Source organism: Capra hircus, chromosome 3 (genome assembly GCF_001704415.2).
Source record: "Capra hircus breed San Clemente chromosome 3, ASM170441v1, whole genome shotgun sequence".
Classification (NCBI taxonomy): Eukaryota; Metazoa; Chordata; class Mammalia; order Artiodactyla; family Bovidae; genus Capra; species Capra hircus.
The window spans coordinates 54,553,308-54,567,901 of record NC_030810.1 but is presented as its reverse complement, the minus strand read 5'-3'; the positions used below and the strand labels follow the sequence as shown (position 1 = coordinate 54,567,901).

Genomic DNA, 14,594 nt, shown 5'->3' with positions numbered 1-14,594 from the left:
AAAAATAATCTATAAGGATACATTGTAAAACACCAGGAATATAGCCAATATTTTATAATAACTAAAAATGGAATATACCTTAAAAATTGTGAATCACTGTGTTGTATACCTGAAACATAATGCTGTGCATCAACTATACTTCAATTTTTTAAAAAAATGAATACCTCTGGTTGTGTCAGGTGATAGGGGTTTATCATAAGGAGACACAGGGAAGCAAAAGTACAGGAAACATTTTCAGAAGACAGGCTTCTTAGAAATTACTAAAAATTGGCTCATTGCCATTAAAGACACAATGTCAGCTCTCCTGACATGAGTGACACTCTAATGGCCCTCTGCGACCCTGACATGAGTGACACTCTGATGGCCCTCTGTGACCCTGACATGAGTGACACTCTGATGGCCCTCTGTGACCCTGAAGAGATGGCAGGGACTCCTGTCATCCCCAGGCTTCAGTGTTAGGTCCGCTTTTTTGCTTCTGCTACTACCAACTGTACAGAACAGATATATTGTATGCTCCTAATTTGGTTAAAAGTAGAAAGGAGGTTTACATCCACATAGATATGCATTTACTTTCACACACATACTTATAAATTCACAAATTTTATTTTTCTATAAAGATGGTCAAAAAAATGGCCAAGCCAGATGCTTCTGGGGAAAGAGGACTAGGGAACTATGGTTCCCACTTACCCTCCTCCCCCCAAAAATGTGGATACCCTTTCCACTAAGTACATATATTATTTTTTCAATTAAATTAAAAATTGGTTTTAAATAACATTTACTGTGTAGCTCCACTGTGGACTTCTGCTTCAGAGAGTTAGTTCTACTTGGAGATTTAGTGAATGAATAAAACAAAACCACAGAAACCATTTTCCTTTGGTGGCCTTTGATCAAACACAGATATGCTCATTAACTGCTGCTGCTGCTGCTAAGTCGCTTCAGTCGTGTCCGACTCTGTGTGACCCCGTAGACGGCAGCCCACCAGGCTCCCCCGTCCCTGGGATTCTCCAGGCAAGAACACTGGAGTGGGTTGCCATTTCCTTCTCCAATGCATGAAAGTGAAAAGTGAAAGGGAAGTCGCTCAGTTTTGTTCGACTCTTAGCGACCCCATGGACTGCAGCCTACCAGGCTCCTCCGTCTATGGGATTCTCCAGGCAAGAGTGCTAGAGTGGGGTGCCATTGCCTTCTCTGGCTCATTAACTAAGAGCCAACAAATGGAAGGGAAGGTAGCTTGTAATTAATAACACTGAAGAGGAGGTAAAGAGATGAGACAGGCTGGATTAGGAATATATCTTATATATTGATTATAGCTCTCATGTTTATATCTAAAAAGTTTTGAGGTAACTACAAAAGAACTTGTGTGATACCACAATCCCAAATATCTAAGAAATATATTTGATGTCACAAAAGCAGAAAATGTCTTAGCTCCTAAAATTTTATTTGAATTCATATTACTGTACCTTACTGAATCATATACATGGCATTCTATTTCCCAAGATTTTTATTGAATTTAAAACACTTCATCTTGGTTACCGAAGAGGGAAGATAGGGGAAGGGAAAGGGATAAATTAGGAGTTTGGGTTTAACATACACACACTACTATATATATAATAATCAATAAGAACCTATGTATAGCATAGGGAATTCTATTCAATACTTTGTGATAACCTATATGGGAAAATAATCTGAAAAAGAAAAGATATATATACACATATAACTAAATTGGGCTTGCCAGGTGGCACAGTGGTTAAGAATTCACCTGCCAATGCAGAAGATGCAAGAGATGCAGGTTTGATTCCTGGATCAGGAAGATCCCCTGAAGTGGGAAATGGCAACCCACTCCAGTATTCTAGCCTGGAAAATTCCATGCACAGGGGAGCCTGGTAGGCTACAGTCCATAGGGTTGCAGAGAGTCACACACAACTGAGCATGCATGTACACACTCCTCGTTAAAAAACCTTGCCTCTGTCTCCTGTTGGCAGAGCACTCCCTAACCCCGTCTCATTTTTGCTGCTGCCCAAATCAATTTTTGTTCAAATATACTCAATTTTAATAAGGCTCAGTTTATCTTTTAACAGCATAAATGGGGAAAGAATCACGGAAATGTTTCCAGGTAAAGGGAAGAACAATAGATAAAAGTCAGAGAACTAAGAATAGTCTCATGTTCTGTACAAGCCGTGGAAGATATCCGCAACGCCCCTAAATCAAGAAGTCTCGGGCTACATATTCTCCCCAGTGTCCTCTCCAACAGGACTCCTTATCTGCTGTTCACCTGCCTTTGTACCACAGGACCTACACTGGACCAGAGACGAGCACTGATCCACAGGCCACCTTTGCCCCACCCGTCCTGTACCCTGACTCACCGACAGAAACTCATTCTCAAGCAGCTCAGGTTTGAGACAGAGTGGAAACACAAATACAGAGGCCAAAACTCAAAGACACAAAGAGGAGGCAATAAGGGCCTTAAAGAAGCAAAATCAAAGGACAAGAGAAGAGTCAAGAACAGAGTAAGAGGGACTTCCTGCTGGCTCAGTGGATAAGAATCTGCCTGCCAAAGTGGGAGACATTTGTTTGACCCCTGATCCAGGAAGATTCCACATGCCGCTGGGCAACTAAGCTTGTGCACCACAACTGAGCCCCCGCACCTCAACTATGAAGCCGGAGTGCTACAACTACTGAAGCCCACGCACCTAGAGCCTGTGCTCAGTCACAAGAGAAGCCACTGCGATGAGAAGTCCTCACACCACAACTAAGAGTAGCCCACACGCGCCACAACTAGAGAAAGCCTGTGCAAAGCAACAAAGACCCCGCACAGCCAAAACAGATAAAAAGTAGACAGATAAATAAAATTTAAAAATGAAAGAGTAAGAAGTAGGGTGAGAGTGGCCGAGAGGGAAGGTAAAGGACTTGCTCTTGGCTTCCCAGAGTCTAAAGTTACTGCTTTCACTCAGACAAGCATGAGTGATATTCCAGCAGTCTACGGAACTGGACAGTCCAGCTACAGAGGTGATTCTGGGCTTCCTCACCTCCCTGTATGTCCTAACAAATACATACACATTGTCCAAGGTAACCTGAGTGTGTCCATCTCTTACCACCTGCAAGAGACTCCCACGTGCATTCAGGATGTCCGGAGGGGTGGGAGCAGGGGAGGGATGGCAAAGGGGCCACCATCTGTCTAGGAGGTAGCAGAGGCTTGGGGAGGGGTTCAGACTTGATTCTACAGTTGTTTACACACCTACTTCAGAGGATCTCCAGAACACAGAGCAACAATCTTAAACCCATTTCTTATCCTCCTCATAGCAATGAGGTCTATAGGGCAGTCTGGTGAGAGTAACATCCCACTTCTCAAAATGAGTTACAGCTCTTGGCGGGGGGTGGGGTTGTTTCTTTGTTTTTGCTTGCATCTTCATATAAAGCCAAGGCTGATGCTCAATAGGCACAGTGAGCACACATAATGATTGTAGTATATTTAGAACTTCTCAGATAGTACTGTGCAGTTCCAGAAAATACCATCCTATTTGACTTAAACCAAACTTTATGAAGAAAACACAGCAAATGAATAGTCAGTTGTGTTTCAACTTGATAAAACACCAGCCAGGGATCATTCCTCTGCTGAAAAACACTTGAGTTATTCTTATTGCCTACAGAATAAAACCTATACAGCTTTAAGGACATTTATAAGCTCACTACTGTCTACATCTTCAGCTTCATCTCCTACTGGATTCATCATCTAATTTTTAAAATTTTTATTGGGGTGTAGTTGATTTACAATGTTGTGTTAGTTTCAGGTGTACAGCAAAATGAATCTCTTCGACATATACATATGTCTTCCATCATCTACTTTTATTTATTAAACTTTAATGGAGCATCTAAGCCATCTAGCAACGCTGAAAATGAGATTTTAAGTAAAAAAAAAAAAAAAATCCTCCCAGCCCTCAGTAAGAGATAGGGAAGTAACTAAATTCAATGTGCTAATGCTATGTTAAAAGATGCAGTTGTGGGTATTAAACATGGCTAGGTTGACAGATTCACAAAGAAGGCTTCTTCAAGGAGGTGACGGTTGAGACTCGGGAGGTGAGTAAGAGCTATCAGAACAAAAAAGTGAGAACATCAAGAGAAAAAGCACAGAGGACTTAAACAGGTAAACATTCTGGACTAAAAAGGTTGTTAGGACATGAGACTTAAGAACACACAAGGCAGGACTCTAGACAGGCAGGCCAGACTAGAAAACATTTGGCTGGCGGGGGTTATTTGTAAGTGCCCTGGTCTGAATGTTTATCTTCCCTCCCCTAAAATTCAAACATTGAAATCCTAGTGTCAATAGGTGGGGTTTTTGGGTGTTGCTCAAATTGTGAGGGTGGAGCTCTCTCATAAATGGGATTAGTGCCTGATCACAGAGGCTCCAGAGAGACCCTTAGCCCTTTTCACCAAGTGAGGACACAGAAATGAGGTGCTGGGGATGAACTAGGAAACTGAGCCTGCAGAGGTGACTACGCTGCCACCTGATTCCCATCCTCCAGAAGCGTGAATAGTAAGCTTTTGTTTTTTATAAGCTACCCAGTTGGTGTTACTTTTTTATAGCAGCCTGAAAGGAATTAAGACAGTAACTGGGGGCCCTGTAGTTTTTTGAGACTGGTATGATCAGAGCATCAATATTAAAATAGAGGATGGGTGTGGGACAGTTCCTGGCAGTCCAGTGGTTAAGACCCCCACTTCCAGTGCAGGGGCAATGGTTCGATCCCTGGTCAGGGGACTAAGGTCCTACACACTGTGTGGCATGACCAAAAAACTTTTAAAAGAAAAAAAATAAAGGATGGGTGGAATCAGGGAAATCATATTCAGGGTGCCCCTTTAGAATCTGCGTTGTAATAGGCCACTGTCAATGCCTTCCAGTCAAAAGCCACCAGGAATTCTCATTTCTAGTTTATTGTCCCTTGCCACAAAGGAGACAGCACACCATGCAGAACTGTGGGGAGAGTCTGAGTAGGAGGGTATTAGAAAAGATTTGGGCTTGTGTCAGGTGATGTTAGGGCAGCTTGGACTTGCTGTCAGGAAGTAGGGCCAAATCTATGACTCAATATCCTAGCAAACATACTCAGTTCAGTTCAGTTCAGTCGCTCAGTCGTGTCTGACTCTTTGTGACCCCATGAATCATAGCACGCCAGGCCTCCCTGTCCATCACCATCTCCCGGAGTTCACTCAGACTCAAGTCCATTGAGTCCGTGATGCCATCCAGCCATACAAGGTGGGAAAAGCTGTCGAAAGTAAAGCTGTGGTCAGTAAAAGCAGCTTCAGTCAATTATACTAGTCAAGGCAAGGGGATGTCTGACTATTTTTGTGGTATGGACAATGTTTGCATTTTTGTCTCTGTTCAGACATGATTACAGAGTAGTCTTATTTCTGTCTGACCCATCACAGTCACAGAATGGTCCCTTCTGATCCTGATGTTCTGTGAAATTATCATGTCCAACATGAAACCATCACGACCTGCCTGCGAGTGTCAGGTCAGCTCCCAGATGTCAGGAGCTAACTTTCTCTTTCTCACACTCTTTCTGCTCAGTGTTGTTGGGATTGCTTCATAATCCTCAGATCTCAATGATAAAGTGCACACCAAACTCCCAATTCCTTCATTTACCTGTGTTTTTACTGTTTTTCCTAGGAGAGCAGTATACAAGTCAATGAGCCCCATTTTGTTCTGTCTTCCTAGATTTCTCATATGGGAACCAGAAAGACACTGTTCAACTTGCCAGTTATCTGCATTGCTGGGAAATGATCAAGTTTGCATCACTGTTCACAGTCTCCAGAAAGTGCCACGATGACAGAATATTGACTTCCATAGGGGCTCAGGGCTGGCGTCAGCAAGTTGAGAAAAGCAAGCAGTTTCAGTTTCTGGAAGGTTTCACAAGACAGCACCCCATACACTGTAACTTACTTAGGAAGCATTCTACTTACAAACAGAGATTTCAGCTTTGCAATTTCTGGAATTTGTGGACATGTAAACATTGGATCCAAGTCATTTTTACTTAGCTTCTCAGTCTTCATATTTCACCCTTAGGCTTCCCTGGTGGCTCAGAGGTTAAAGCGTCTGCCTCTAATGCAGGAGACCTGGGTTCGATCCCTGGGTCAGGAAGATCCTCTGGCGAAGGAAATGGCAACCCACTTCAGTATCCTTGCCTCGAGAATCCCATGGATGGAGGAGCCTGGTGGGCTACAGTCCACGGGGTCACAAAGAGTCGGACACGACTGAGCGACTTAACTCAGTCTTCATATTTCACCCTCTTACTACTCCCTAGTCAAGATACGAGTGATGCTCCTCATGCCTAACCCCCTCAAAGGCTAGTTTCTTTCCTCACACTATAGTATTAAAAAAAAAAATTAGCACATACATAAGATACCAGTATTGTAATCAGCACTAAAGCTTTATGCTAAAGATTCAGGATTTTAAATACCATATTTTCATGAAGAATCTTTTATTCAACATATTTTGAACTCCAACTATATTTCAGGTACAATTCTAGGCCCTTGTGGGCTGTATCAGAAAACAAAATAGACAAAATTCTTTGTGGAGCTTATACTGTAGTATATGGAAAAGGAAAAAGACAAGTTAAATATACATAGGATGTTAGTATCAACGGAGGAAATTAAGTGCTGAAGGGAACAGGAGGTGCTATAATTTAGGAGTTTTGGTCCCTTTTTTTTTAGGGGCGCTGTAATTTTAAATGAAACGATCAGTACCAGACTCAGTGAGAAGGTGATGTTAGAGCCAACTTAAGGAAGAGCATTCTGGGAATTCTCTGGTGGTCCACTGGTTAGGACTCTGAGCTGTCACTGCTGAGGGTGCAGGTTTGATCCTGGTCAAGGAACTAGGATCCCTCAAACTGGGTGGTATCCGGCCAAGAAAACAAAAACAGAAGAGCATTCTGCTAAGGAGGGATAGATTCTGGGAAAGAGGCAAAAGCCCTAAGGCTCTAGAGTTCAAGGACTAGCCAGGAGGCCATACTGGCTGGAGCATAAAGAGCAATGATGACAGAGTGGCCCCAAGGCCTGTAACCATCATTGGATGTTGACTTTTGCTCTAAGTAAGATGAGGAGCTATCAGTCTTGATCAGAGAAATGAGATATGAAATGTTATCTCACTGGAGATAGCAACTTTTGAGTTTTGTTATTAAGGAGAAATGGGGTAACAGTGTGAGGGATGGGAGCAGGTGACAAGAAAAAGTTTTTCATTTTTTAAGACAAATAGCATGATTGTATATTGAATATACAGCTTGAAATTAAAAATCACAATTTTTGCCTTTTCTGCTTCCCAAGTACATTGTTGTATTTGACTGCTTTAAGTATTGAGAGACAAGGGGCTGTATTTGCTTGACCCATTCAATCAACAAATTACTTAGTATTATACATCACATACAAACTAATATAACTAAATCAAAGTTAATCATTTCAGAAATCTTTAGAGGTTTCCGTTTCTGGATATGTAAAGCATTTGACAAAATTTATTTCTTAATAGCTTTCAAATTCACTCTTTTCCTACAATCTTTCCACATAATAGAGAATTAAGAAAACACATCAAGACACAAACTGCTTCTCAAACAGTTACAGTGGTTCAGATAATCAAAATGCCTTTCAACACGTTTTATGACCACAGCTCAAGAGTGTAGTGACCAACTCAAATGAATCCTGAATATTTTAAAAGATGGTGTTAAACTTTTTGTAAGAGTGTCCCCGTATTTATGAGTTAACTGTTCTTTTAGATGAGATTTTTTTTCTCTTTACTGAATTGCTCATTTAGCTGTTTAGAAAAATGATATCAGCTGTAAGATTTTTTTTTGCATAATTGGCCATCTGTTTCAAGGTAATGATTACAGACTGCACCCTGCAAGCAGCCCATAGCTTTCGTTAGCTTCCTCCTTCAGGAACCAGGAAATAGGTGAAATCCATAATTATCAGATTCACAACAGCCTCTTTCTGAGGCAGTAAGTATTTTTGTGGTTGAGTCTGAGGCTTTACTTGAAAAGATCATTTGTTTAAAAAAGAAGTTTTGCTGGTTTGTATTTGGAATTCAAATGAAGTTACTGAGAATCCCATGGCTGCTATGTAGTGAACTTGGAACCAGGAAACATTTCGAATCCCAACTCCACCCCCATGTCAGTCCCGTGACTCTAGGCAAGCTGCTTGGCTTCTCAGAGCCTCACTTAGCTCAATGGCAAAATGAAAATAATCTTGCCTCAGTGCGATGGCAAGGATGGGATGACCACCATGTAGACTTACATGCCTGGCACAGCCAGGAGCACATTATAGACTCCCAGTAAATCCACCTGGATCTGCTACACCTGCCATCAGGTCAGGCCAAAGCCTTCCCTTTCTTCCTTAGCAGAGAAAGCACAAATCTTCAGACAGTGCCATTTGTATCCTTAGAGCCATAGAGAAAAGGCAGGACTTCTGAGATAATCATATAAAAGGGAGAAATTCTTTGGGAGGTTTTCCTCCCCACTGACATCTCAAGTTTATACCACTATTCCTCTTGCTGGGAGGATGGGATAACAAATGGATCTCACTGGTGTGCATTTTATTGTAATAAATTACTTGTTTCAAAAGTAACTATTGAGGACTTTCCTGATGGTCCAGTGGTTAAGAATTCACCTGCCAATGCAGGAGACATGAATTCCATCCCTGTTCCAGAAAGATCCCACATGCCACAGGGCAACTAAACTTATGTGCTGCAATTATTGAGCCCATGCACTGCAACTACTGAAGCCCATAGCTTGAGCCCATGCCCTGCAACAAGAGAAGCCACCAGAATGAGAAGCCCATGCACCACAACCAGAGAAAGTCGTGCAGCAATGAAGACCCAGCACAGACAAAAATTAATTATTTTTAAAAGTAATTATCAAAATACTTTGACATATACTATGATGATGCATATAGTTTATCCTGAACTCTTTTTATACTTAACTCTTTTTAATCCAAATGGAAAACCTGCATTAACGTTGTTTATATACATAAACATACTAACATATGGGGCTTCCCTGGTAGCTCAGATGCAAGGCAGGAGACCCAGATTCAATCCCTGTGTCAGGAAGGTCCTCTGGAGAAGGAAATGGCAACCCACTCCAGTATTCTTGCCTGGGAAATCCCATGGACAGAGGAGCCTAGCAAGCTACAGCCCATGGGGTCACAAAGAGTCAAACACAACTTAATGACAAAACAACAACATACTAAGATATATGCCTAGGGTTACAAAAATTTATGAACTTTGATAAAACACATCAAAATACCCGCTGTTTGTCTTGAAATTCTAATGCAAGTCAGCGCATTGGAAACCAAAAATGCTGAACATGGTTGTCAAGCTATTACTGAGACACTCTGGAAAACGTGGGAAGCAATATAACCTCATGGAATTTGGAGCCAGGAAAAACCCTGATTTTAGAGACTTCCCTGGAGGTCCAGTAGTTGATTTCACGTTTCTGCTGCAGGAGGTATGGGTTCAATCCCTGGTCAGGAAACTAAGATCCTACATGCCTTGAAGGGCAGCCAAAAAAACAACCTCACAAACACATGTAATTTGTGTTTGTGAAACACAAATTTTAAAAATTTTCTAAACCTCAAAGCATAAGTTTTCTATCTACGAAGCTGAGCTAATAATAATACTTCTCAGGTATTAAGTGGATTGAGTAAAGTCATGCATCTTGAGCTCAAAATAATAACACATTATGATGATGAAGACTTAATGCAAAGTAAATAAATCTGGAGTCCCTAGTTACAGGAGAGAAGTTTAAAGTTGTCAATTAAGAATGCTAACAGGCTCACTTAGCTTAGAAACCAGAAGATCCAAGTTTAAATGGCCCAGCCTTTTTGTTACTAGTTATGTGACCATGGCCAAAGGCCAGTCACATTTTACCTCAGCCTCCTCATTTAATTGTTAAGTATTAACGATATTATTAATAGTTACTATATATAAAGCACTGACCATATGCCAACGCAATCTGATGTTTATCTATGCGCTCCAGTCTTCACAATAACCCTTCAAGGTAGAGGCTCTTACCTCTATTTTACAAATGGCTGAAATTGAGAGAAATTAAATTTGTTCAAAGCCACCCAGCTAGTAACTGGTAGAACCTGGATCCACAGCCTGGTTATCAGTCTCCAAATCCTGTACTTAACTATCCAAATGACCTACCTCTCCTAGAGAAAATCAAAGAACATTACTCCTGCAAGAGTACTTTGTGAACTGAAACATTACAGAATGGGCTTGTGATTTGCTTGTCCCTCAGTGCCTGGGAACCCTGAAAGGTTAGCTTCAATCTCACTTTCATCTCATCTTGGAATTTTGTCTTTACCTCGATTTCACTTGAGCCGATCTGATAAACAACATTAAAGGACAGACAGCCCAAGACAGTTCTATGCACTCCCAAGAATTCAGGGCAACAAAATGTTAGTTGCTCAGTTCGTGTCTAACTTTTTGCGACCCCAAGGACCGTAGCCCGTCAGGCTCTTCTGTCCATGGAATTCTCCAGGCAAGAATACTGGAGTGAGTAACCATTCCCTTCTCCAGGGGATCTTTGCCACCCAGGGATGAACCAGGATCTCCTCCCTAAGCAATGAGGGAAGCCTTCAGGGCTTCAAGACCTTGTGCTTCTCCTTGAAATGTGGACAAAATACTTTCTTGGACTAACTTCTCACACCTGCATTTGCAGTTAGCTTAAGTATAAAAAGTCACATAAATGTCTCCTGAAACTAGCTATAACAAACTCCAGTTCCTGGCACACATGCCATCAATCTAATTAAGGCAAATTTCAGTCCCCTTTCAAGGATACGGTGTCAAATGTAAAGCTCACCCCTCTGAAATTTCTGTCAACTAGTCCCATGCAGTTCAGTATAACTGTCTTAGTTTTCCACCCTTGGAATAATAATCTTCTTGGAAACACCAAAGTGTTGGTGCTGGACATGACATATGACGGACAAAGTGGGGCTCAGTTTGGCATCACCTGGAAGGCATCACCTAGTTTGGCATCACCTAGCCCCTCAATCCTGGAGATCCTCAGCGTGGCCATCTCAGCCCGGCAGAGGAAGCAGGAGGGCAAGGTCCAGATAAAGTGAAGGGTGTTAATTTACCAACCAGATCTCAACGCTGGAAAGCCGCTGAAGCTGCTGAATCTGGGGCTACTAGAGCCTATTCATTTGCATGAGGAAGAAAGGTCGTCCCGGGTTTCCCAGAAGCCAGATTGACCCTGGAGAACGTGACTGTCTCCGGTCCTGGGACTGCTGTTTTCCCTTCCCAGTAAAACCCTCTCGCTCCCCCTGCGGCGCTCACGAGGGACCCCCATCCCTTTTCCGACCTCGGAATCAGGGAAGCGCAGCCGGAGCCAATTTTAGCCTGCGCAGTAGGGGTGGGAGATGCTGAGCTTCAGCGCGCGGCGCTTACCTCGGACGGAGGGATCTCAAACACGCCCGCGATCTTGGCATAGAGCTCCTGGATACTGGAGAAATTCTCCACTCTGCCCGTGGCGCTTCCGTGGGCCAGCTGCGTGTGGAAAACCAGCCTGCGAGCGGGCGCCGGAGGGCTGGGCACAGTGCGGACAGCCGCATCCGTATGCTCGCCCTCCACCAGTCGGGAGGTCTCCTTGGTGTTGAATTTCTTTTTCCTCCGCAGCCCCAGGGGCATCTTGCCTGGCCGAGGGCGGCGGCCTACCTGCGCTGCCAGCGGGCTGCTGCCTCCTTGGCCGGCCCCCTGGACTTTGTGCCCAGCGGCCCGCCCGCTCGAGGCAGGTGCAACCTGGGCTGAGCCAATAGCAGAGGCCCTTCGGCCGGGCCCGTCTGGTCAGGGGCCCCTCCTCCACTGGGAGGAGCTGCACCTGCAGGCGAAGCGGCCACCAGCTCTCTGGAGGGATCTGCGAGAAGAAAAGTTGGACCTCAGGATAGGGAATGTTGCCTGCCTTTCCACTTCTACAAAGATCAAGCTATCAGCCTCTGCTGCTGACCCTACCCCTACCCCGTGCCCTGAGGGGAATTCAGGATGCAGAAAACAAGGAAGCATTCTGTGCTTTGGAGAGTGTCCCTAGATAGTTAAGATGCATATCTTAAGGAATAATTTCAGTGAACCCAGACTCTTTCATCTTCCCTTACAGAGGAAAATTCTACAGTCATTAACTTGAAATGTGTTCTTTGTGATTAGCAGTAATCTTTTGATATACCAGTACATGTTTTTATCCAACAGAAACACTCATATATCCTGGCTCCTCCCTTACCTCTTCTCAGCAGTTTCTCAGAGCTGAGAGGCTGTCTCCTCAGCTAGAGTAAGGTCTTCAAGCAAAAGTTAACTCAAAACTTTTAGGTTGTGCATGTTCTTCAGTTGATAACCCACTGCCTCATCTCATCTCCTAGCTTCTTATCCCTCTTTAAAAAATAAAAAGAGTTGGCTCAATTTCTATAAAAGCCTTAGGATGCTGATTCTACATAGCACCACATCTTAGGATACAAACATAATGGCCCTTCTGGTGACAGTCATAAACGTGTGGTAGGTGCTCACATGTTTGCGGCCAGGCCACATGCTTTCATGTCTGTACACAGAGGATAAGAATTTAAGTGGAAGACAATCTCCATCTTTTTTCTCTGTACCATTAGAGAAGGCAATGGCAACCCACTCTAGTACTCTTGCCTGGAAAATCCCATGGACGGAAGAGCCTGGTAGGCTGCAGTTCAGGAGGTCGCTAAGAGTCAGACACGACTGAGCGACTTCACTTTCACTTTTCACTTTCATGCATTGGAGAAGGAAATGACAACCCACTCCAGCATTCTTGCCTGGAGAATGCCAGGGACAGGGGAGCCTGGTGGGCTGCTGTCTATGGGGTCACACAGAGTTGGACATGACTGACATGGCTTAGCAGCAGCAGCAAGATATACCCTGCAAGGCAGAATTGGAAGGAAAAGTTTTGAGATTAGTACCACATTAGATTCATAGTCACATACCCTCAGCTGAGCCCTCAACAACTCTCAGTAATCCTTGTTACTTTTTCCTGGGTACCTTTCTCTCCCAATCGTTCAGCACTCTACCGAAGTGATTTCTCCACCTCTGCCCTCCTTGGTCTCTGCAGACAACCCTGTCTCATTCTACAGAGGAAACTGAGGCCATTCAATGTGACTCCTGAACTTCCTCAGTTCGCAACCCCTTGTCTGTAACTCCACTCGCCTCCTTTCTCCAAACTCTGAAGATATCTCTTCTTTTTTCTTGACCCTTGTTCTGATCTCTTCATTCGTCAAGGGTCTCTATGCTTAAGCTACCAGCTGACTCTTGTCTTTCTCCTCCCCACTTGGTGCCACTCACTGATGGTCAAAAGCCCAAATATTTTACATTGTTTTCAAGTCCTCCACACCTCCACCCCTGCAGTCACCTCTACATTTTCACAACCAAGCAAAACAGCCTTAAATTATGAGCTGCATTTCCTCAATTCCTCTTTGCTCTTAGACTCTCTGTGATCAGACTTTACCCCTACATGTCACTGAAATTGCTCTTACTACGGTCAGCATTTAGTCATCAGATACGATGAACACTTTTCGGTCTTTATCTTACTTCAACTTTTGGAGTATCTGACTGCATTGACTACCTTTATTCTTCAATCATGCCTCTGTTGTGGATTCTGTCTACTGAAATAAAAATGTACAACATGGGAGTTCTGAGTTTCTGTTTTATTTGGAGATTTACTAAGGACTGAAGAGCACCGAAGAATTGATGCTTTCAAAGTGTGGTCCTGGAGAAGATTCTCATGAGCCCGGCAGGACAGCAAGGAGGTCTAACCAGTTAATCCTAAAGGAAATCAGCCCTGAATATTCATTGCAAGGACTGATGCTGAAACTGAAACTTCAATACTTTGGCCACTTCAATACTTTTCGATACCCTGATGTGGCTGACTCATTGTAAAGACCCTGATCCAGGGAAGTTTGAGGGCAAGAAGAGAAACAGGTGACAGAGGTTGAGATGGTTGGATGACATCATCAATTCAATGGACAAGAGTTTGAGTAAACTCCGGAGGATAGTGAAGGACAGGGAAGCCTGTCATGCTGCAGTTCATGCGGAGACGAAATGTCAGACACGACTTAGTGACAGAGCAACAACGATAGCCCAGTGCGCGCAGTGTGAAAGCTGAACCATGAAGAAGACTGAGTGCAGAAGATCTGATGCCTTCGAACAGTGGAGAAGACTCTTGAGAGTCCCTCGGACTGCAAGGAGGTCAGACCAGCCAATCCTAAGGGAAATCAACCCTGAATCCTCCTTGGAAGAGCTTATGCTGGAGCTGAAACTCCAGTACTTTGGTAACCTGATGCGAAGAGTTGACTCACTGGAAAAGACCCCGGTGCTAGGAAAAGTTAAAGGCAAAAGGAGAATAGGGCAGCAGAGAATGAGGTAGGTAGATAGCATCACTGACTCAATGGATATGAATTTGAGCAAACTCTGGGAGATAATGGAAGACAGAGGAGCCTGGTGTGCTGCAATCCATGGGGTCACAAAGTCAGACATGAGTTAGTGACTAAACAACAACATAGCCCAAGAGACAGCCTCTTAGATAGCCTGAAGAACTGCTCAGATAAGGGGGGAGGTC

The 14,594-nt window shown here is 43.5% G+C and overlaps 1 protein-coding gene across 1 annotated transcript in view; it reads right to left on the bottom strand.

Moving 5' to 3' along the window:
* Positions 1-11,747, bottom strand: part of GIPC2 (GIPC PDZ domain containing family member 2) — a 99,583-nt gene extending 87,836 nt beyond the window's left edge. The window contains exon 1 of the mRNA XM_005678198.3: positions 11,423-11,747. Coding sequence (XP_005678255.2) covers positions 11,423-11,662 — 240 coding nt within the window. The 5' untranslated portion in view covers positions 11,663-11,747. The remainder of the gene's footprint in view (positions 1-11,422) is intronic.